Source organism: Copidosoma floridanum, unplaced genomic scaffold (assembly GCF_036245765.1).
Source record: "Copidosoma floridanum isolate Cflo_tuat_1 unplaced genomic scaffold, Cflo_Japanese_pri ptg000011l, whole genome shotgun sequence".
NCBI lineage: Eukaryota > Metazoa > Arthropoda > Insecta > Hymenoptera > Encyrtidae > Copidosoma > Copidosoma floridanum.
This window is the reverse complement of record NW_028321888.1, coordinates 10,477,847-10,503,154: the sequence shown is the minus strand read 5'-3', so window position 1 is coordinate 10,503,154 and position 25,308 is coordinate 10,477,847. Positions and strand designations below refer to the sequence as shown.

At 31.0% G+C, this 25,308-nt stretch overlaps 1 protein-coding gene across 3 annotated transcripts; it reads left to right on the top strand.

Annotated features, from left to right (window-relative positions):
- Positions 1-869: 869 nt before the first annotated feature.
- Gnmt (Glycine N-methyltransferase) lies at positions 870-22,481 on the top strand. 3 transcript variants are annotated; one of them, XM_089590015.1, is made up of 5 exons: positions 870-899; positions 16,670-17,035; positions 20,931-21,066; positions 21,172-21,292; positions 21,406-22,481. In XM_089590015.1, the coding sequence occupies exons 2-5, from the start codon at positions 16,681-16,683 to the stop codon at positions 21,700-21,702; spliced, it is 909 nt and encodes a 302-aa protein (XP_089446141.1). In that variant the 5' UTR covers positions 870-899; positions 16,670-16,680; the 3' UTR covers positions 21,703-22,481. The 3 variants fall into 3 exon arrangements, with proteins under 3 accessions (XP_089446141.1, XP_014208981.2, XP_014208982.2); XM_014353495.2 differs by lacking the exon at positions 870-899 and adding an exon at positions 7,711-7,798; XM_014353496.2 differs by lacking the exon at positions 870-899 and adding an exon at positions 11,919-12,097.
- The last annotated feature ends 2,827 nt before the right edge of the window (positions 22,482-25,308 follow it).

Below are 25,308 nucleotides of genomic sequence, written 5' to 3'. Positions count from 1 at the left end.
TTTATAATATATGAGTGAGAATCAATTGACTTTTACTTCATTGTAGATCCACGAGTCTAGTAATTCATCAAATGCCTCTGTTGGTATTATTTGGTTTACATAAGCTTGGAGTCCAGAAGTTTTGTTGATGACTTCAAATATGGCATCTTCTTTCGCTTTTTGAATTTGCTCTGTATTACATAACTTTTTTGGAGTAATAACGTTTGGGTAGTCGTATTCATCCTCTGAAATACTCTCGTTTTCATTAGACGATTGTTCCTCCTGGCTGTTGTAGTTTGTAAAAAAAAAAAGAAGATCACAGCGTAGGGATACAACGATGGCCGTGTAAATGTTGATCGCAACGAAAGCCACGCCGCTCAAAAACATTTGAATTGCGACTTGACTCCTTGAAGCGCTACGGAACGGAGCTTTTGATCATTCTGGTAAATCGCTTGCTCGCGACGAGTCGTGAGCTTCGTGCGTACGCTTACGCCCAAGTATCTGCTAGGCTCGCTCGTGCGAACCCTTAGCTCTAATAGTCAACCATAGTGGCAACGTGGTTATAAAGATATAATCCTTCGGGGTTAATTATTTACTATACGGTAAAGTACGCAAGTGAACATCTTGTGTTAGAAGGGGCCCCAATTTCTTTAGTGATAATTGTTGTAATCGTGGTGTGCGTGAATTTCCTTGTTTGGATATTTTTTTTATTTGTTTTTAATTCTAAGTTCGTTTGTATCCTGCGATTTTTTTATCATCAAAATAAAATGTGAAAAAAGTTAACGAGTGGCTGTGTTGCTTATTGTGCTAAAAACTTGAACTGCGTGAAAACATAAATAACTGCGAGAGGACCTCGGGTAGAGGAAATCTGGACCATACCTGGCTCTAAATAAATGACATCAAGATAATCCTAAAAAAATGTAATTATAATCGATTCACCAACACTATTTCATTGACAGGAGAAAAAGGCACTGCTGGAAATTCTTTTATTTATCGTTAATTTACCTGGATTTCCCAAACTTTGAATGCATTGTATAAAAACTTTTTTATTACATAGTTGTCTCTATAATCATCAGGACGTTTGATCTGCAAATAGGTATGCAACAATTTGGTGGAAAATAGCATCAACGGAAATGTTTGTCATAAAATTAGGAAATATTTTTACTTACTTCATTGCAAATCCACATCTCCAATAATTCATTAAACTTATCTGTTAATGATAGTTTGCGTAACATTAGACTTTTTCCGTAAGATGTTTTCAAGACATCAGATATAGCTTCTTCCATCTATTCTTTCATTAGAAATTTATTGCTTATTTCTTTTTGAGAAATACTGTTCGAATCATATTCTTCCCATACATTATCTTCACTTCCAACAAGTAATATTTTTTCCTGACTCTCAATCGAATCTATGTTATTCTACAAAATAAAAAGCGTACGATTAGTGTTAATTAACTACTAATAAAAATTTTCTTAACACTATGTTTTTGTAAGGTTACTGAATATTTTTTATTTAATAATAAGTTTACTATCTATTGTGAAAATCACTTGATTTAATACGTATTTTATTCTCACTAAGAAAAAAAAATTTGTTAAGCATTAATTATTATATGCACACGATCTTTCCACGTAACTAACACACACAGCACCACTAAATTTTACATTCTCTGCTGTTATTACTGTCTACCAGTCGAGCCACACACAAGGACAGATAATTAAAAGAACGAAAAATTTATTTTAAAGTACTTTGATTACCAAAACTATCACTGAACTCAAAAGAATCATAAAATTTTTTCGGAACATCTTGGAACTTATTACAGCTTTTGGTCACACAGAGATTGACAGTAGTAATATTACTATTTGCCTTCTTATATAAAGGTATATTTATACTTAGTAATCTACAAATATGGCTTAACTATTCCAGATAAACTGCTTATCTTGTTAAGCTTTGTAAGAACTACAAAACTGATGCACGCTCGGAGCACTATATGACTGGTGGGCCCAGTGGTCAAGAAGAATAATTACTGATATCATACAAGCTATGATATCATAAATACTTTGTTGTACACATATCCAAAATTTTGATTTTATTCATTTTTTTGATAATTTTACACTGATATGTATTTTTTTGTATTTTTTGTATTTTCCCGTAATAAATAATGAGTGCAATTAAAAAAAAAAAAGTTACAAACACAGTTGTAATTAAACTGCTTCTTAACGTCGAAAACTAATTAAAAAATAATTTTTCTTTTTCAGGCGTTTTTTTCAACTGTTTGATATACGTTCTCGCTAAAAAAAAAAAGTGTTCGGCAATACTAGCATGATTCAATTAACACTATTTATTAGTTGATTCCTTCAATTTTTTATTGTTTGTTACTGCTTTTCCTAAAAATCAAATAAATTTAGATGATAAGAGAAGTAAAGGCTATTTTTTTAAAGATTGTCTTTTTTTAACTGAAAAATATTAGGACAAAATGTAAAAGAGGAAACCAAACAAATATCTTTCTAAATTTTAATGCAATGCAAAAATTTTTTTAAAAGTACGTTATTTTTATATGGATAACCTGATACTACGTTACTTGTCGTCCACCTTGAATCCGATCAGTAGACAATCTTAGGCACACATGTGGCTCACATGATTGGTATGGTTTACCGAGAAGTCCTGTCAATAATCATTGGAAAAAGCGCTGATTAAATCAAATGATTTTATGGTCCTACCCAAGCGTGTAAGGCTAATGTACAAAATAGATCTATGGATGTGCTGAGTAAAAAAATTGTACGAATAACTATGCCATAACGGTAATCTGTCCCAATTTTGTCATAGCGAGGCTTTTTGCGTTTGACAGTCTAATTCTTACCAACTGGACATTTCTAATACACAAACAGTGAAAATACCTGGATATTTGATAAACATATATTACAGTAAATATTATTGTACAAGTCGTAAAATTATAACATACAAATAAAGTCTCAACACGCCGTAGTAGTACTAGATTATCACTCTTGCACTATAATTTGTATAATTGTATTGTTTTGAATCCTCTACATACTTGTTAAGAGTATTGCTTCTTGAAAAATATTCGATTCTGACATTATCGAAATTGGGGGAATTCCAAAAAAATCCATTAAGATAAAATTAAACACTTTCAATCAAACAAAGGAATCGTTAAAACAATTTTTTATCTAACGGATTGCCACGGTGACTACAATTTAAAAAAAAAAAAAAGCTCACTGAGCTATTGCTAAAAATGTATAGCATTCGAAAAATTTTAAGTCCAAGCAGTAAGGGAGAATTTCCTTGTAAGCCACCATGTAGAACAAGCTAAAAATAAAATTTCATCTAAAGCATGGCCTGCATTTTTAACTAGAGCAAAGAGTACCATCATGTTCATATTAATTTTTAAACTTATTTCAATTAAACAATGTTGGCACTGTTCTATCGATTTTTTAGCTTTTTGTAGATCATTGTTATTTAGAGCATACTGAATTTATATTACAAAAATGCAGAACAAGATGTAAAACTTTCCTTGACCATAAATAAATCTAAATCATAAGATGTAGTAAAAGAGTTAATTGTTTAAAATGTTGAAATATTTTATTTTATTTTTAGAGTACATATCACGTCCTTTTAATTTTTTTCCCATTCTTCGGCTAAGACGGTTAAGCCGCTTGTTGTAACTAAGCCGTTGGCCCGTTGATTAAATGAATAAATAAATATTTTTAACTTTTGTATTTATAACTCTACAGTATAATGTCAACTTTCTTATAGGTGGGAACCGACTACCAGCCCCCTCTAGCGTATTTCATCAACTTGATTACTTGATACTTGAAAATGTAAAAACTGTCAAAATGAAATTCAATTCTTATATAGTAGTATTTTTCGACAAACTAATGTTGTAAGAACAATTTACTGATAACGAAAGTTTATATATTCTGTGTTCTCAACCTTCTCGAAGAAAAAATCCTGATGCAAGAGTAATGTTAATTCTGAAAACTGGATTATCGCAAAAATGATTGGATACGAAGCTGTAATATAACCTAGCACATTAAACCTAAGTATTACATTACTTGATGGAAAAATACTACAAAATGGAAATTAAATTTCATCCTGATATTTTTAATATTTTCTAATCGTTAGCGGATGGGCCCAACTCGATCTCAGATGAAGTACGCTAACAGGAGGGGTGGGCTTGTAGTCGATTTCTACCTTGAATACTGTAATAGGCAAAATACTCTTTTTCATTGTTTTTCAATGCTTATTGTCTTCTAGACTATCAAGATTACAATTCAAATAAAAATGTATGGTAAAAAATGTGCTTCAATAAGATGTACAACTTTTTTTCGACTATACAATCATTATTAATGTAAAGTATAAAAGGTATGGTAAAACAACTGATGTTTTTCGATGTTTTTTTATGTCGACGCCCCGGGCGAAGAGCATTGCCCTGCTTTGAAGCCTGGACGAAGACTATGCCCTCTTCTCGCGCTCGGACGAAAACTATGCCTTTTTTTTTTAGTCCGCATGAAGACTATTACATTTTTTCTGAGTCTGGACGAAGATATTGACTTTTTCTGGAGCCCGGATGAAGTACAATTCATTTAAGCTCACCTTGCATTTGTGTTTGTAATTAGATATATAGTCAAATATACTTTTATAGTGGTTATTGTTTACATTTATATAAATAATTGTAAATAATAATACATCACAATAAAATAATAGTACAAACTCAGGAATGTTTTTATAAGCATGGTAATTTGCAATTAATGAATATAAAAGACTCTTTTATGTTTTATTTTAAAAATTTTTCTTTTTTCTACATTTTTGTTGGTTATAATAAGTAACTAATATAATTATTGTAACTTGAAGTTAAAAAATTAATAAAATTTGTAAAATTCGTTGTATAATAAAATATAATATTCGTAAGAAAATTGAGAAAAAAGTAAATTTTTTTTATTAATTAATGTTTGTAAGACATGCATATTTGTATTACAAAGTATTTTTTATCACATGAATAAATTAGCAAGTTTAAATTAATTACAGTTATTGTTATGTACAATTTACGGAATCTTTTTTAAAAAAGCTCAAAAACCCCTTTTTTCAAACACTCATAAAAACTCCAAATACTCCGTTAGACCTGCTAAGAATAATGATTACATGTTGTTCTATTACAAAGGCGTCTGTAGATTCACGTACATGTGAATCTCGATGTGAAGATAAAACTAACATCGATACAAATATATACACAAATATCGAGAAATCTGAAAATGTTACATCGTTTTCAGAAGCTTCGTATTCGTGAGCTTCTTGCAGCGTACTAGTAGCTAGTAGAGGGGTTAGTAAATAATATTGGGGTGTTTTTTAGTTTAGTTTTCATCTGGACGGGAAAAAAAGGCATATTTTCAGCCCAGACTCAGACAAAATGGTACAGTTTTCGTCCAGACTAGAAAAAAGGGCATAGTCTTCGTCCGGGCCCGAAAAAAGGGCATAGTTTTTGTCCGGGCTTGAGAAAAAGAAGAAAACGGGGCACAGTATTCGTCGGGGACCAAAAAAAAGGGCAAGATTTGTAACTATTTTTCTAACATAAAATGTCTAAGTCTTTGAATTTTTAAGATGCACCCATTGAACTAATTTTTATAAGCTATTCGCGGTGAGGATGAAGACCAGCAGCGCCTTAGCGCATTTTTTCCAAGACCTAAACGAGTCGTAAGCACATTGTTGTGCCGTGATGGGGTGATGAGATTTAATGGGCTTTGTAGGCTTGCCAGTTGGAATTTCTTGTATCATACTTTACATTTATAGTTATTATTTATCGAGTGATTGTATTTTTTGTTTGTGAATATCTTTTGATAAGAAACGATTAATCACTTGGATTTTTCGAAGTTTTAATGTGTTCTGCTAAGAAATCTTTAAAAAAACTTTTCTGTCTTAGTTTCTTGTCCACTTCCCCTGTATTTTAGTAACGACAGAGATTTTTAATAAGAGTTCATGTGGAAAAGCTTTTATTCAGCTTATATTTATGTATTACAGGTGTGACATAATTATAAAAAAAGATTTGTTAAGTTAACTTACTGATTAAAAAATTGTAAAGGCATTTATCTATTGAGCCAATTTTTTATACGTCTTTTTTAATTTTAGGTCAGGAATGTTGAGATTATACAACTGTTTTAGGAGGGAGCGACCTTCAGGGTTTTCGTATTTGCATTGAAGTTATGAATTAAAAGTTTGGATCATCCGTTGAAGGAGAATAGAGGAGATGATTCTGATGAAGGCAGATGAGGAAGTGCTTCGCAGTTGGCAGCGTCCGTACTGATTTGACATGTTAAAGGCAAAAAAGTGCGGAAAAAAATTTTGTATACCAAAAAACGCTAAATCGACGTAAAAAAAGAACTTAATTTGAACATAACCGTAAGAAAATATAAACATTAAGTTGCATAACAAAAAGCTATTTGTAAGATTGCAAAGTAATTGTTAGTTTTTCGGTTAATTAATTTTTCGAAGTGAAACTTTGAAGTGACATTACAAACTTCACGGTCAGTTTATTGATATTTTGCTTTGATAAAAACCTTTAGTTTCATGTTATATTAGTAATGATAACAAATAAAATAAAATTGATTTCTGTGAATTTTAACGTCTTGCCAGTAAAAATTGTATTTTCCAACCTAAACAATTGCAAGTACCTAAAACAATTTTGCATACTTTCTTTCCTTATAAACGTCATTAAGTTTTTCACAAAAAAACACGGATTAAAAAAAAATAATAATGCCCTAGCTCACTCTGAAGCCAAGATACAAGAAATTGGTGTTTTTTGCAATAATAACTTTTTTACTTGTTATCATTACTAACATTAAATACAATGCTTTTATCAAAGCATAATATCAATAAACCGACCGTGAAATTTGTAATTTCACTTCAAAGTTTTACTTTAAAAAATTAATTAATCAAAAAACTAACAATTATTCTACAATCTTACAAATAGCTTTTTGTTATGCAACTTAATATTTATATTTTTTCACGGTTATTTTCAAATTAACATGATAGCTCTTTTTTACGTCAATCTAAAGTTTTTCGGTATAAACAATTTTTTACGCACTGTTTTGCCCTGTACGTATTATTAAAAATTAATATCGAATTTGCAAAAATATCAGTTTTATAGAAAATTTGATGACAAAGAGATTAATGGTCGAAAAATTTTTTATGAGCAATAGAAGCTGAGATATAAGCAAAAACTAAATAAAAAATTGGCATTTTTTCATGAATTGTTATTAATAAATAAATAAAGCCAACTTTTGATTTGGACAAAACTATTTTCCCATATTCATGGGAAAATTCTGTAGGGAAATGACCAATTTTTTCTCTACTGGAAAATATAAGATTAAATCGTTTTTTTTTTTTGTTTTCGGGCAATGGACTACTTACATAATTTATCTTCTATTTTAGAGACTAACATTCTACTGTCAATAGATGTTTTAACTCAGGAAATTAAAGTATATAATATAAAAATGTACGTTGGTTAAAATTGTATTAAAATTTGAAAATTGATCTCCCAGAACTCTAAATTCGATTGAGAGTTCGTTATCTGTATTAATATCACAAGCTCTTGAATAACAAGACACTCCAAGAGATAGTATTAACCATTAGTAAGAAGTGCACGCCTCACAAAGACCTACTTTTTATATCTATAGTGTTCGCACAACGCGGCGCTGATAATAAGTCAGAACAAAATAGCGTGATTTCGTTATTGCCTTGTCAGTTTCTCGTGCAACATTGAAACAGCTGTTCCTCACGTATCGAATTTCTGATCATCTGAATAACTTTGCAGGTATTTTAAAAAACGGGGTGCATCCTTATCATTACAATTAACTCACTTTTATTGTATCATAATACTTTTCTTTAACGTAAAAACTTTCGCCATTAAATTAGGAAACAATCTACTAACAGTAACATTAGCACCATTGATACTAGCACTTTTTCCCTCAGTTACGTAACACATAATTTTCTTCAAAATTTACTTAAAATTCGTTACGTAAAATTGTTTAAATCGTGTACAGAGTTGAGGCCAAATTACTTACAATAATATGATATAACAATATGTTTAACGTTACTGCAAGTAATGAACTGAATTTATGATAGGATGAAGCGTATGGTAGACTATAAAAATCAGTAATTACTAAATCCTTAAAAGAATAAAAAATCAACATAAAAGACATAATTTAATTGAGAAATCTTGAGATGTACTGTAGTTGACTGACAGTATACTATATTTTAATATTTCCATTAAAGTAGTATTCAACTTAGTAGACTTCACGGATATTTGTGTCATTTTTTTCTCCCACATATACGTTTGTTCCCATTTCAAATAACACAATATTGGTATGCCAGTTCTGAATGGAAATTTTTTATTATAAAATATTTTAAATAAATTATGTGACAATAGTACCAGTTAAAAAAATTTACATCAACTTACAATAATAAGTTTATAAAACACGTACGAGGAATAAATTGTTTCAAATTTGTATGTTTTATTGTTTACAAGTACTTATTAGCTATGGTTGGCGAATAATTTTTCAGGAAACGATCAGTAAATATAAAGCTATAAACGTGTGAAATAGCAAAGGAGTATTTATATAAATTTTTTAATTTTGTACATGAAATGAAAATTGCTATGAATCAGCGTTAACTCGTTTCTTCTGCTAACTCCCTTGCGTTTAGCACCTAGTGTTTCAAATTATCACTATAGACTATAGGGTGACCAGATCTGTGATGTTAGAAAGTGGCACGTTTCCCTCCCAACTACACAATCAAAATATATATTTTTTAAAGAGTAATTTAAAAATTTTTTAAGAAGTAAATTTTTTCTACATTTTTTACAATCACCATTTTTTTTACACTCTCAGATAATTAGAATATTAACATGGACTTTTTAAAACTGCTAATGTTACGTCCAAGATGTATTTTCGAAAAAAAGTAATCATTTAATTCCACAATTTAACATAGGCTCTTAATTAAATTTTATTAAATGTAACTTTCTTGAAGATTTTTCGTATGATTTTTATCCATTTGTTCTTTTTTTTTAAAAGACAGCTTATTTTTGATTAACGTATTTTTAACTAGGAGAAATTTTTAAAAAAGTTTTAATTTTTTTTTACAATTTAATTACTGACCCCCGTGACAGCTTATGTTAAATTGTAGAATTAAATGTTTTTCTTTAAAATACGTCTGGAGAAAAATATTGAAAAAGATTTTAAGAAAATTAAGAGAAAAGTGGTTTATTGTCTTCTACGCACGCGCAGATTGGAATGGTGAGTTTCTATTGTTTTTTTATCGATATTTTATAACTTTTTGGGCCAATTAAACTCTTGAATTTGAATGTGTGATTAATACATCATCAGGGGTTTGTTACAGTAACGCTCTCCGACAACTTACCGACAACTTAATTATGTCTTATGATATTATGCGTCATGTGTAAGTTGTCGGTAAGTTGTCGGAGAGCGCTACTGGAACATACGGTAGGTGAAGGCAGGTATACTGGGACAGATCGATATCCCGACCCTATACTGGAACAGACCAACATTATTGATTATGGTACCTAGATTAAAATAAATTGGAAACAAAAAAATATGATTACATTCTGAAGCTTATTCGTTATAAGAATACATGCAAATATTTATTCTCATAAAATAAATAATTTTTTTTTTTAAATCATGTAGAAATTTCCATAAGGGCAGCCTGCTGTACGGTCAATTTTCATGCATTAGAAGTGAACGCGAGAAACTGGATTAAAGTATAAAAAAATTGAATTAAAATAAGTTGTCAATATTTTTTTTACTATACAATACCTCTTCTACAAAATTGTAAATAATAATTATTTATAACAAAAAAGGGTGTCCCAATTAACCTCCCATGTTTGAATATAGTACCCAATACTGGGACAAGAAAAACAGAACGCGTCCCAGTTTACCGCCGACTTGCTTGAGTAGAAGATTAAGTGGGACGTATTTAGTTGGCGTGGAATGTTAATCACGATGATAACTGTTTACTGCATGTGTCTTTGTCCAAATGACGTTTTTTATACATAAAAGTGTGTTTGGCGTGGAATCATAGTAAGGTTGTAGCCATATCGTTCCTGAGTATTAAATAAACAATTAACAGTAAGTGAAAACATAACCTCAAAATTGCTATGGCAATATTAATATGTAGAAATAAATATGGGTGAAAATGTTTAAAATACTTATTGTTAATATAATTATTTACATAAATTGCATATTAGATGTAAAAAATGACTCCCAAAAAAAAAGATACCAGAAATAAAAAAAATTGAGTTAATGAATACAAAGGTAAAAAATACAACTAAAAGTAACAATAACAGTGCAATATTAAAACGAAAAAGTGCTATTTATAATTTATATTATTAAAATTTTAAAATATACCATATGTTTAAATTTTTTATTTTATTTTAGTTAAATAAAATATATCAGAACATATGAAATCAGTTTTTACCATCCCAAAGTTTAAAACTAAAGATAAAACAAACAAAAAATTCAGATGATATTCCAAGAGCTTCCGTAGTTAGCGATTTAATAAAAGCTCTCGGTAACAAAGAAGAGAAAAAAATGAAAGAAAATCAAACTCTCATAAATAAACAAGAAAGAGAGAAAAAAAAAATTATTTAAAAAAAAAGAACAGGAATTTAGAAATATTAAGTCAGAAATACAAAAATTAAGCAAATCCATAAACTCAAAGGATAGTAAAGACAATAGAAACAATCTGGTAGACAAAAAAAAAGAATTAAATCAAAAACTAGAAAAATGTGAAAAAGAGCTATTAGACATGGAGATGCAGGCCTTACTTACACAAAGAAAAATTAAAGAAGAAAAAAGTTAATTTTTTATAATTATTTCTTTGCAATTTCGTATGTTTTGAGTTCATTCAAATAAATATGTATGAACCAACTACTTTCTTGGATAGTTTAATCGTTTTATATTCTCTTTATTCATCTGAATTGTAATTTGTCTCACTATTGGTACCTGCATGTCCCAGTATAGGTCCATGCTAAAATTAATGTGTCCCACTACTGCTCCCTGACGCAATGTAGAAAATGTTTTTTATCTTTATTATAAAAACTGATTAGCACACCTTTTTTTTTACTTTTAATTATATAAAATTCCAGCTTTAGGTTAAAAAAAACGGGTATATATAATCTTATTTCCGGTCTCAAAAAATCAATCGAAAAAATGGTTGCCGAAAACTGTCTCAGTATACCTGCCTTCACCTCATGACAATGAAGAATGAATTTTTTTCAAATCCATTTAAGCTCAATTTCAGATGGTAACAGCAAGAACTAAGTGAACAAGTATAAAAATGACTTAATCCTACGATTCCCTACTATAAAAGTACTTCGAAAAGAGAAATAATCAAATCCTGCACTCAAACAATACATTCTTAAATATGCGTCAGCTTTTTTCTCCTTAGGTATAAACAAATTTTTTAACATAGTGAAAGCTGGTAACAAAACACAATTTTTCATAAACGTCTTAGCTCTGCATTATGAGTTTAATTTTCATTTATAAAACAAAATTATTTTCCTAATTTTGTTCACTGATAATATATTCAGTAGGTTTGCAAAAACTCGTCTCTTTGTGATTTTTTAATTTAACTTCAGTATGTATTGATCACCAATACTTTGTTACGCTGTTTAAACTACGATGATCTTCTACTCGACGGAGAAAAAAATAAGGCAGATGGTGATTAATAGTCACGAGGGACGAAGCTTAAAAGATGCTTCTACATTTTAAATCACTGAGAGTAAAGTAACTGTAACTATGTGTACCTACTTTGTCAAGTCAAATTCTCGTCGGGTGGGGAGCACATGCTTCGTCTCTTTCGGTACATTTTCTATTTTTTTGTTCTAATACTCATTCAGTCAAGTCTCTAGCCTCGTATCGAGTGCTATGTATGTAAAGTATACTAGTTACCAGCCATAATTATCGTACTACTTTCTATCGTACGAGGTAGATTTAACATCTTCTTGCTGCTTAGTTGAAATAAGTGTCATGAAGTTACTTTGAAAATTTTAAAGTTTATTTGACTAACTACTAGTTTTCTGGGACTAAATATTGAGGTATGATTACTTTTTTGGGTTTGAGATCATTCACGTGGTGTTTACATCTAACCTCTTAATAAATTTACTATTTTTCATATCATTTATTTGAAATATTAATCTTTGTTACCTTGGATTTTATTTCTGTATTTAAGAATTAAAGTTTCTAAAATTATAAAGATATGTGAGTAGCTGAGCTTCCATCAGGATAATTTTTTTTCAGTAATCTATAATAATTTAGTTGTTTTTTGTTGTTAAACATTAAGAAATATTTAAAAACTATACGTAGGGATAATAAACAAAGTTTCTTTTTACAAAAAAATCATTTGCTACGTTAAGTAATACTGTGTTTTGGTAATATGTTTGCTATAGAAATTTTTTTTTTTCAGATTTATTTACCTAATAATATTAAAATTTATTTTTTGTTTGAAAAGGTTCAACAGAACAATTTGCCTTTATTGGTAGTTGATGAAATGATGCACTCATTATAAACGTATTAAAATCATTTATTTTAAAATATTTTTTATCTTCCACGCTGACCTTAAGGTCAATTAGCAGACACGTGCGTTCATGTTTTACGACGATGTCACTTTAGTGACGTAATATAAGTAGGAGTCGGAGTAAAAAGATATTCATTCTTAAAACTTTTTATTTACTTCCAATATTAGAAAGTTCTAAAATACTTTTGTTTATGTTTGACGGAAAAATTCAAACAGTTCTTTTAAAACATTGGTTAAAACAAAAATTTTTTTTTTAAACTATTTTAGGAGAAAGCAGTGCCATACTTTTTTTTGCATAAGGTGACTTGAATGAGTGATAAGTTGATGTAAACTATATAATATATGTGTATCATATTCTTCAGTAAAATACTCATACGAATAGCAAACAGTAGTAAATTTAACATGACAATTTCTTTTTATAATATTATACTGATAACAAAGACAAAAGAAATTCATTAAGTTCAATCATTTTATTGGACGAGAATGATTAACCATATGCTGGCTAGTGTAGTTTAGTTGATGGAGTGTGAGCCTAACAACTAGACATTATTTTATTTGAAATACAACATGATAAAAAACGTGCTTTTACATTTTAATATTCAATTTGTAATTTTCTGGAATGATTCCTTAAACGCATGTGTGAATATGTTTTTGTATGAGTGCGTTTATAACTGTAATTTTATATGCATTCATAACAATTGTATATGTGAATACATGTACATTATTTTTTAAGTAATTATTGGGTTTCTCACCACGTACATATGTTTGATGGTAACTTGTTAAAAATTTTCATTATTATTGTAGTGTAGAGGCTATATTTGTTGTAGTGTAGTTGTTTTGCTTATCATATTGTTGTTTTAGCAGTATAACTGCAAAATTATTGTACATATTTGTAGTTTCGCACACATCACATATTCACTATAGCACATGAGTACTTGAATGTTTATTACTTTTTTGGTACAATACTAACATTTTTTTTTTTTTTTTTTTTTTTTTATCAATCAGCTTTTACGAATGATTTGCGCTTCATTAGATGGTGATAAAAATTTTCACTTCAAACTACGGAAAGTTATGGTATTTTTCTGTAGATAGTTCTTGCTCATTAATACTTAACATGAAAAGTCCCGGAAAATGATAGCATTACCTTACTTGCACAACCAATTTATGGATTCCCAGGGCAAAAAGTGTAATTAGAAGTATAAGATTTTATTTGAGACCGTATTGGTGTATTTTATATTTTAAATATATACTGCAAAACAAAAAAAAATGTAAAAAGGTTACAATGCAATAAGACGATTTTTCCGACTTAAGGCAATTTTTGACCTTCAGACGTTTACTGCGCCCTCAGTTGGAAAAATAGAGTTTGAACCTAATGCACGTTCAACAAAGGCAAGTATAAGGACTCTCTCGGCCTGGTGCTTGTCCTGGCGATATGCGCCATCAGGTGGCAAAAAACTACCATTGTTTAAGGTAGTAACTTGGGCGTTTTGAAATAATAAAAATCTCTGAAATTCAGACTTCATGTAAATAAAGTATATCGAATTCATTTGCAATACAGAAATACTATGGTTACCCACTTTATTTTCGTAAAAATAGCTATTAAAAAGTTGCTTCCCAAAATTGACTAACTTCGGAAGTGCACGATAAACTTTAGAAGTTGAAAATATGTATTTTTTATAAAGAATTAATTGAATTTTTTACAACAGGGTGACCACTTCAATACAGATTAAATCAGAAGAAAAGCATGAATTATTAATTTTTTCTTATTGCTTGAATTGTAGGTATGCATACGCTAGGTACGTAATTTTATACCAAGTGCCTCAAAAATCTAATTGTTTTCATAATCATCATTTGTTGGAACTTTTTGTTGTTTTTTAAATCTTATAAATAGTATTTTTTATAATAATTTATTGAAAAATTAACCGTCGAAAAATGTTTATTGAATGAGGACCCCTCTGTCATCCTACCCTATACGTATGTACACCAACCACCCAAGCTAGCTTAAGGTACGAAAATGAGTGACATTGTAGTTCCATGATGTTAGATTAATTAGCAGAAAAGAAAGAGCATGATTGACGACTGCATTTTTAAGAAAAACGAGTTTGAACATTTTATTATAACTCGCTATCTTACGGAACTAAGATTAGAATTACTCATACGAAAACTGAACTGCTGAATTTTTTAAAATCAAAGACATATTTGTTGCTTTTTCTCGCTGATTCCATAGGAATCATAAAAAAGCATGTTTATGACTAACATTTTAGGGAAATTAGCAGAAAAGTGACCAGTCGTTTTCTACGCATACGCAGATGAGGATATCAATAAAATCATGATATCAAACTCTTACGTTCTTTTTGTTTAATAATTTGAAGTTTTTTAAGCAATTGAAACTCTTTTAATTCAAGATGTGGCTAAGAGACATAATTATTGTACAAAAAATAAGAAAATTCGTTTGATTGTATTTATACATGTCGAGGGCCCCTCTATACGAAACGACGAATCCACCTAAAAGTGTTAAAACTACAATATATACCAAAATGATAAATATAAATAGTAGTGTTCGTCACAACAGTGTCATCACCTACGCGGCTACTTTGCGGTTCAAGGGTCCTGCGAAGCAGACCCGAAGGACCATAAGGTAGCCCCGGATTGATGGCACTTATATGCCGACCACTGTTTTTTCCATACCAAAGACACACTCAACCCTCAAAAACGCCAAGGTAGGAAAGAAATATTTTTTCATATAAGATCTACAAATTTTGTATCTAAAATTTTTGCCACAAACATAATATAGTAAAGTTAGATTCTATAAAACAAATTACCGGTTTTTTCGAAACGATTGTTACTGTTTACTGTTTTAAGACGTCATGTAGACAAAAACTAAAACTATACTATGTAATGACCTCAGATCTCTTCATACTTTAAGTTCAAAATTTGTTTTATACCAAAAATAGACGATTTAGTAAGCATACATTTTGCTCTGACGGAAATATAAGCACTCCTGTACAAAATGGTTTAACTTTTTCATAAAGTATCGACTTTATACTTATACTAAATAAAAACCTTTGCTAAAAACTATTTTTTTTTTTATTTGCTACTATTTTAAATTTTGGATTGTTATAATATGGTTTAAGTTTCAAAATATTAATAGAGAAAAGAAGTACAATTTCAAACTAATAACTGGATATTGAGGAGCTCGACTAAATCTTTTCAAAATCAAACAAATTAGGGACATACGAAAATCTACGAGAATACGATAAAACCTACTCGCAATTTAAATGGAATCAAGACAAAAAATTTTAGTAAAATAAGAATTACAAGAAAATCGCTAATTACTATTTGCAATACACACATTTGTTCGTCTAGATATGAAAATATACATTTTTTAAACTAAAAATAAAATATTATCCTTCGTCATTTTCCATTCATCATTACGCAAATATTGAAATTGAGTCACATTTATTTTTAAGGGGGTAGTGTCACAAAATTCAAAAATGTAGGAACACATTGAAAAAATTTGTTTAAGCTAACAATTATATGTATAATAACATACTCAAATTTCAGATACCCTCGCTTCACCGTTTTTGAGAAATAAATTATCTATTTAACACGGACTCTTATCGGAAAAACAGTATTTTACAGATTGCGATTAAAAAAAATTTCAGACTGCTGAAATTGTAATATAGTGTAAAATAGTATGTTTTAAACATCATATTTCAAGAACAGCACCCGTAGCTTCACCGTTGTTTGGTTATAACAAATTAAAAGTGTGTATTTGAAGATCCGTGAAGATGTTGCAACGGAGATTGCACCACCAACTCAATGTTGACGTACAATATAACCTCCGAACGTATCTATACACTTATATTATAGATATACAGAGGATTCTTGCATCATGCGGCGTTGCCACATTTATTTTCACTTGCCTGTTTCGGAGCACGTAATGTATTTCAGAACACGCATTGCCTATACATTGTGACACTACCCCCTTAAATCATATGCAATCAATACGTTTGCCTAGAAGATATTGTTTGCAGAGAAAAAAGGATCCTGACGTTATCTTAACTAAAATATTACATAAATTATGTTATAGAAAGAGTTAAAATGGAGAGCACAACTCAGCAGCAGCAACAGGTGGTTTTTCCTTTGCGTTCGTTAGGCGCAGCGGCTGAGGGTGTACGTGACCAATACGCTGACGGCAAAGCTGCAAAAGTCTGGAACGCGTATATCGTCGATAATAAGCAACGCAAGCAAAACTACAAGGACTTTCTGGTGGGTCTGCTGCGTCAGCATGGCTGCAAACGCATCTTGGATGTTGCTTGCGGTACTGGCGTCGACTCAACTATGCTGCTTGAGGAGGGTTTTGAGGTTGTGAGCGTCGACGCATCCGACAAAATGTTGAAGTATGCGCTCAAAACAAGGTGGCAACGGAGGAAGGAGAAGGCTTTCGATGAATGGAGTAAGTGTACGAATAGAGCAAATATCAGGGATTCCCTAGCTGTTTAGCACGAAATATGTAATGATTGGATTATAGACATAAAGAGGGTTGCGTTCGATTTGGATTGTTGGTTCGCTTAAAGAGCTGAAATGTAGAAAGAATGTAAATAGGTATTATAGCTCCCAACATGCACACTAAATTTCAGAAAGATCGGTGATTTTTAGCTCTTAATATTCATTAAAACAAGAGTTATTGAATTTTGAAAAAATGGCCAAAAATGACGGTTTTTTTGCAAATTTAAAAAAAAAACGGCTTATCCGATTTTAATTATAGGGGTTGCATTTTCTTGGTCTTAAAATCTTTTTTATTTGAAACTTTTTTTTGTACAGTCTAGTTTTTTATTTAGACGCGAAATAGTATATTACGTACCTAGGCCAGAAAGTGGGGCTATTACTGACCGCGCTATATTATCGGCCGAGCCGAAGGCGAGGCCGGTAATACGCGGTCAGATGTAGCCCCACTTTTTGGCCGTGGTACGTATACTTTTTTTCCTTACACCTCCGCCGAAAGTTCGTCACCACGGTTTTAGTTTTGTTAAAAACGATGGTTCAAAGATCCAGTCAAAGATTTAGTGCATTATGCATTATTGTTGATCGATCGGTCGCTCGAACAATACCACTTAAATGCACGCAGATGAGTGTACATGTGTATAGGTATATCTATATATATACGCTCGCCGAGACTGTAGTTTATTATATAGAATCAGATTGGGCCGAGGATTTGTGCAGGTTGGTCGTGCTGGCAAAACGAGAGGAAGAGAAATCCGTTTAAATTCGAATCATGGATCCTATAAAAATCATTTTAAAAATCCTATTGTTTATATCCGTAAGTGCAAAATAAATCAGGTTATTATCAATAACTATTATAATTGTGATAAGCATAATTCGATTAAATAAAATATTTCATAGTTTATTTTTGTAATATGACATGTATATACTACATTTATATACTAAATGAATCATTAAAGTGTAAGTAACTGATCAAAAAACATTAATTTGGTAGTTTTAACTTTGTGTTGTGTACTCTGTTCATATGAAATTAATAAATTTATATATACATGTAAATTGTGCAGAAAAAAAAAATATACATATGTCCAATAATTTATGTAAATAAATATCCAATGATTTTCTGTGTTGTATAAACTATAAAGGTTATAACTCCGTTAGCCGTACATATATATATGTAGTGTATAACTACTGCTGCTTCTCGGTGCTGAATATATAACTATATATATCTGCGCACTTTGTTCTGCGCACATATGGCAGGACTGATATGAGGCTTTTTCTAGCTCAAAATCGGGTCAGATGGATCGAACTTTCGGCGGAGGTGTAAGGAAAAATCTGTTTTTGCCGTTTTTACCATTTTTTGGGGTCTTTACTGACATATTCAGCTGTTAAAAAGTACTGCAATATTTTTTGAATACGAATTCCTAGCGAGTACTTTTTTTTTTTTTTAATCAGAATTTCCTGCATGGAAAATCTAAATCCATCACTCTAATAGTGTCATACGTCAAACTTAAGGTACTTGACACTTTTGAATAGAACAAGGGAAGGAATAGGAAGCCTCCCATCACTGGGAGGAGGGTAGGGGGATAATTAAGCAATTTTGCTCGAGAAGGTTGCCCATCTCCTTCATAAGGAGCATTGTGTGGTGAAAAAGCATATATAAAAATCACAGAGATACTTAACGAAAAAATTCGCACTGGCTGGGAATCGAACCGCGGTCTCCCGCGTGCCGACGCCAACCCACGACCATAGCTGGCTGAGCCACCATTTACAGCTTACAGTACATCTATAGACGAAATAATGGTGTAAAACAGCGACCGAACGATACAAATCGAACGCACCCGATTGATGAACCTTTTGTTTTGAGATTCACAAATACGGTTACTGTACCTACATAGAATTGATGTAACATTGAAACATACTGTTAAGCCTAACAAAAGTGCAACCATATGGAGTCTTAAACAGTCAGTTGTCGGATACAAAAGTTAATCAATGTTGAGAGAAATCTTTTAACTTATTCGATATAGAACTTCCCCACAAATTTTTAAGTGTCTAATCTCAAAAGTACCCATAAAAAGCTAAAAATTCAGCGTTAGAAATTTGTATTTTTAGCTGTATTCAACTACATTTTTAGCTATACTTTTCAGCTATATTTTTAGTTAAAAATATTTAAGCAAAAAATCTTTGAGGACATATATCTAGGTTAAGGATTGGCTGCCTTTGATTGTTGTTATGAGTGCTAGAAGCACCAATGTAAAGTGTAGGTACGTAAACACTATATTAAGTAAAAACTTTTATTTTTCGTTTTCGTTTTTGTATATAAATTAGTTAATTGTTATTTTGTATATAGGGTACAGGTTGCTATATCCTAAGACGTTTTGTACCATTTTACCTGGCAAAAAACGTTTCTTTTAACGAAGTTAATGAAATTTTGATGTTTAAGGGCGTTTACTCACTAAGAGAATTAACATCAATATATTGATAATACTTTGAACAGAGATAAATTAGAGTATGAAAAATCTTCGATTCAAATTTCAAGTCCCTTTATGGCTTATAAAGTGAGTTATTGATAATTTTATTATTGAACTTTTAACGTGCAGTCTTATGAGAATCAGTACTACCTGCAATATCTGGATAATCGACGTCAAGATTTGATTGTAAATTTTTTAGAAAATAGCTAAAAACTTGGTGATTACGTAACTATAGTTTCATCTTCATTCATGGCTTATGGAATGAGAAATAAATTAGTGAATAAAATAATTCTCCTTCAACAGCCACCGTTAGTATGTCGCGTTATATATGTATACATAGTCAAGCAGGTTACAATATCTTATGTGTCAAAAAGGTTAGGTACGAGTGAACTCCCTTAATATCAATCTCTAATTAATATTAAATAACGTGAAAAGCTTATCTGATGACTAAGTGTAATTATTCATTATACGTTATGCTACAAAAGATTATTCTTTTTAAATTGAGATTGAAGTATTCTCTGTTAAAAAAGCAGTCCGAAGCATATTAATGTTTCCTACCTTACGGATGAGGTTGATTTGATTCCATAGCTTTATATCATTATTTATTAAATAACTAGTTCTTCTATGAGAAAAAGAGGAGTTGACGTACGTTCTTGACATTTTTAAGAATAATTAAAGCCTTAACTGAGCGAAAATGAAAGAAGAAAGACAAAAATCAGATGTCAAACAAACGTCATGTAGTTTATTTTTTAACTTTTTTATACAAACTACAACAAATTATACTAAAATTAATTTATAATGAGTAAACCCCTTTTATTTGCGTAAAAATGTGTCGAATTAGTTAATTATTGTTAGAGAAAAAAAAGTTAAAGATCACTATGGTAGGAAACTTGTACATCTAATGTAAGCTAATCTGAAATATCCACGAAAAGTGGTGTTATTTTAAAAACTTTTTTAATCCAGTTTCTTGATTAAATAAGAGCTACCACACATTCTAAATAGTGAATGTTTCTGAGAGTCTGCATGATATACAAAAATATAAATTTTTTTAATCAGTGCTTGTTGACAACTTTTCCACGTTTTCCAGCTTATTTTACCGGGTTATATCTTAGCTTGCCAAATAGACAGCCTATAGTAAGAATTTACGATCGGGTAGTTAATGAACGAGATGTGAAAGAGATCTAATTAAATTCAACAATAATACGAAGTGGGGTAACCTAGTCACCTGCGGGCAACTTTGAACTAAGGCCCATCACGAAATACTTACATATACACTTGGGGAAAGGGAGAAATCAGAAAAAAAGGAGAAGGTGGAAGAAGTAGGATTAGAATATTAAAATGGGTGCACGTGAAAATTAATACAATATAATATATTTTCAGTCATAGAAGAAGCAAATTGGCTCACCCTTGAAGAAGACATTAAACCATTGGTTGGTGATGGCTTTGATGCCGTGTTATGCCTTGGCAACAGTTTTGCCCACATTTTAGATGTGTTCGGTGATCAACGTGAGCAAAAGTAAATACAGCTTCCAATATTATTTTATTACAAATGATTTTAGCAGTTTCAATTTTTTTTTTAAATGTGATTGATTCTTAAAACTGATTCATATTCAAATTATAGAAGAGCCCTTTCTAATTTTGAACGCTGCGTTAAGCCTGGTGGTCTCCTGATGATAGATCACAGAAATTACGATTATATTATAAATAAGGGTTCAGCCCCTACTCAAAGCATGTATTATAACGTAAGTATAATAAACTTTTTTTAGTTTTAGTATATTGGATTCATGTTAAGAATATTTTTAGCTTCTTTTTTTTAGTAAATATTTTTACTAAAAAAATTTTTAATACGTTTTAGAATAAACATTTGAAGAAAATCGAAACATCAGTCATCTACAAAAATGGCCAGCCTTCCTTGATTACGCTCGATTATCTAGTATCGTTAAATGATTATGATGTTGGGCCAGAAACGTCAGAAGATGAAATTAGCGAGTTTCGTTTGTCTTACCACCCACATATGCTTGAAGATTTCAAAAAACTATTGGATAATGTTATCCCTCATCAAATGAAACATGAAATTTATGGTGACTTTAGACCACTAGACCAAATACAAGATCCGGGGTATTACGTCCACGTCATACAAAAAAAACAATAAAAGTTTCCAGAAGTTAAGTGTAAATTTGTAACTATTTAATAGAGTGATGTGGACTGAATCAAATTTTTCTAAATTCTGTTTCTGTAGAATTACACTTTAAAATCCAAGTGTGTTTAAAGTACACGTTTAAATCGTGTGTAATCGATATTTCCATTTTTATAAAATGCTTTATAGTAGTCTTGATAAACGTATCAAGAACAATCAAATTAATGCTTCGTAAACTATTGCACCTATTCCATCAAACTAAAATATTTTTTCGTTAACGATTGATATAAGACGGATGTAGAGAGTAAAACATTTTTGTCACAGGTTTTACACATTTGTAAGCGTGTTGTATCTGTAATAGTCAAGTTTTTTCACTCCACAGATTTCCTACATTGATTTTGCCCATTAAATATTGTCCAATTTAATCAAACTAGTTAACCATTTGGTGCACCATGGATTTGGTTGTCTTTAAAATTATTATTCACGCCACCACAATGTGGTTTATAAAAAATAAAAAATTTTAAATTACACACTTTAAACATGTACTGTAACACGCTTAGATTTACAGTGTAGTGATAAAAGTAGACATACTGATCCCCATGTTAAAATGTTAACTGGGTCCTATTCTAACAAATATGCTGATTGAAAAAAAATCATTCACAGTGAATAATTAATTATGACCTATTTCTTAAAATTTTTATGTATCTTAACTACATCTTCAATTACAAACATTGAAATTATTTTAAAAAGTTGTAAAATACTGCCAAAATAAATGAGACTTCTTTATTCATTAATTTACTAATTGCTTCATTTTTTGGACTAATAATTTTTCGTACTTTTCCCTTATCTTTCAATGTTTGCGTATTTTTTAATTTTTATGTAATCGGCGCATGCGCAACTCTTATCCTCTAATTCACTTTCCTCTATTTATTTTTTCTGATCTTTCTTCTAACATGTTTTCCTTAAATTTATTGTAATGTAAACCATTTTTATTTATTCGAAAATTCTTGTACTCCTACTTTTTCTGTTGTCTATCACTTATTCTCAACGACACCTCGGTTCTCTTTCTACTATTATATAATAGCTTAATTATGCATACTATCCTAATTTTCTCCTTTCTTAACCCAAGTTTAGCTGATTCTTTTCTTTATCACCATGCTTGCGAATGTACGTTCTATTTTTTTACGTTTTTTATATGCAAGTCCTAAATATTTCGTCTTTGTATCCTTTGTTTCTCGTCCTTTCCACATTATCACATCTTATCCAAGCAAATTTTTCTTTCTGAACACCAACTATCTTTATAATCTTTCTTCCAAATTACTCAGTCCTTACGTAGCAAATAGCCCTCTTTGAATACCATTTTTTCTGAGCTAAATTACTCACTTGGATTTTGTTTATGTGCCACTTGAATCTTGTAAAGATGTATCCCGTTCCAGTTTATAAATCCAATTTTAACTGTCGTATCAATTCAGTACAATTTCGTTTTCAGGCTCACAACGTTAGTTCTTTTCCACAATATTTACGTCGTAAATGCTTTCTTGACCTTGTTTGCCGTCTTTGATGTGTGCTGGTTAAATGTATTGATTGTTGTGAACCAAAATCCTAAGTACTTGTACTCGTTTACTACTCTTAGTCTTCTATTCTTAGAGTGCCATTCCTACCGCTTTCTCCTTGTTCCCTCGCTAAGTTTATTTCTACTATAGGATGATTCGATTCAGTCATGAATATCATTTTAATCTCCTTTAAAATACCACTCTACTCGTTTTCTAAATCAAGTACCAGATCCTAAACCGATTCCATCCAACATTCCTAATACTGAAACTTGACTCTTCGTGAATATCAAATAACAAAAAATTCTCTCAACAAAATTTTTCACAATCAATACCTACCCCCTTATTCGTGAAACCATTCAAAACATTCTTAGGTTTATTCAGAATCATCTCCATCTTTACATTTTCATGTGAACTAAGTATATATTTTTTTTTTTTTTATTTCTTTCATCGTTATCCTATATTTCTACAGCTCTACAATATCTCTCGATACTGTTTTATTAATAATTATGAAAACCACTCATTGAGTATTTTTTTTCTCCTTCATTACTGTTTCTGAGTTATAAAAAAAATTTTCTTTTAAGTTTGTTAGTTCTCTATCTATTTATCTTGCAGTACTTTATCAAAATTTTTAAAGAAATTTCTGACTTCTTCCGTTTTTTTCTACGTGCCACATAAATAGTAGTTTTCGTCGGATAAGTACCGTCGTCTCCGGGGTTATTTTGCGGCCTGAGGGATCTGCGAAGCAGGGCTCGAGGAACGTAAGGTAGCCGCGGAGCGATGGCGCTTATGTGGGGAATCTTATTTTTCCTACTGAGGGTACACCCGACCCTCAAAAACGGTCGAGGTCAGAAAATGTATTTTTTAATCCTGCTTGACATATACAACGACCTTTTCAGCCAAGGATTGTTTCCCAAAAATTGGCTAGATTACCTAATTGTTTTTATAACAAAGGATAATAGTAGTAAGGCACGACCCATAAACTTGGCTTCATGCCTACTTAAAGTACTAGAAAAAATGGTAAATTTCAGATCTTCTAGATACATACAGAATAACGGCTTACTATCAACTTGCCAATTCGGCTTTCGTAAGAACGCAGGTCGTGTATGGACAATTTAAGCATACTTACCAATGAGATCCACCCACCAGGCATTCTATTGAAAAGAAAGCTTGGTTGCGATTTTTTTGGACGTTTAAGGTGCCTTTGACTCAGTCATACCAGATTTACTGCTCAAAGACATACAAGATTTAGGGCTTCCAGAGGAATATACGTTGTTTTACAAGAACCTAACATACAAACGGAATATAATTCCAATCAATCTTCTGACGCTTCGCGAACCTAGTAAAAAACAACATTCAAATTTTGTTGTTTGCTAATGATATCATAGTTTACACGACTGGAGCCGATGTTAAACTCGCGATTGAGACATTGGAGAAAATAATTAATGAGCTGTATTAACAGTTAAAAGCAAAGAACTTAATATTAGCCCCTAAAAAGTCTCAATTCGTTATCTTCAAAAAAAATTGCATCAAAAAGAGAGACTTTACTAATAATATTAATGGCACCTTTCTAGAGCCCAGCAAAACTGTCAGGTTCCTGTGCATGATGCTTGACCAGGCCTCACATGGCTTCCGCATATAAAAGATACGGTAAACAAATGCTTCTTCCCTTTGAAGATCATTAGATGCTTGAGAGGAGTATGGTGGGGGGCTGACCCCAACGCGCTCATGGCGCTCTTCAAATCGCTCATCAGGTCCAGGCTTGAATACGGGGGCTTTTTAATATCTCCCTGTACTAACACACATCTATAAAAACTACAAAAATTTCAAAACGCCGCGATTAGATGAGCACTGGGGTACCGCGGATATACTCCAGTGAACGTAATGATTGCGGAATCTGGAGTTATGCATCTTAAACATAGATTCGAATGTTTAGCTTATAAATACGTTCTAAAAAACCTTTCTCTCAATAGTATGGTCCTAGAATGTGTTGATGGAACTCAGGAGCTTGCAGAGCACCCGATACATGGCATGAATTACACCAAATCTTTGCTGCAGGTAACCTGTTATG

Bases quoted from the DNA above. Each gene is read 5' to 3' on its own strand.
- Gnmt (XM_089590015.1), top strand. From the start codon at position 16,681: ATGGAGAGCACAACTCAGCAGCAGCAACAGGTGGTTTTTCCTTTGCGT. The intron at 17,036-20,930 runs GTAAGTGTACGA...ATATATTTTCAG, and splicing joins GAAGGCTTTCGATGAATGGA to TCATAGAAGAAGCAAATTGG. The intron at 21,067-21,171 runs GTAAATACAGCT...TTCAAATTATAG, and splicing joins GGTGATCAACGTGAGCAAAA to AAGAGCCCTTTCTAATTTTG.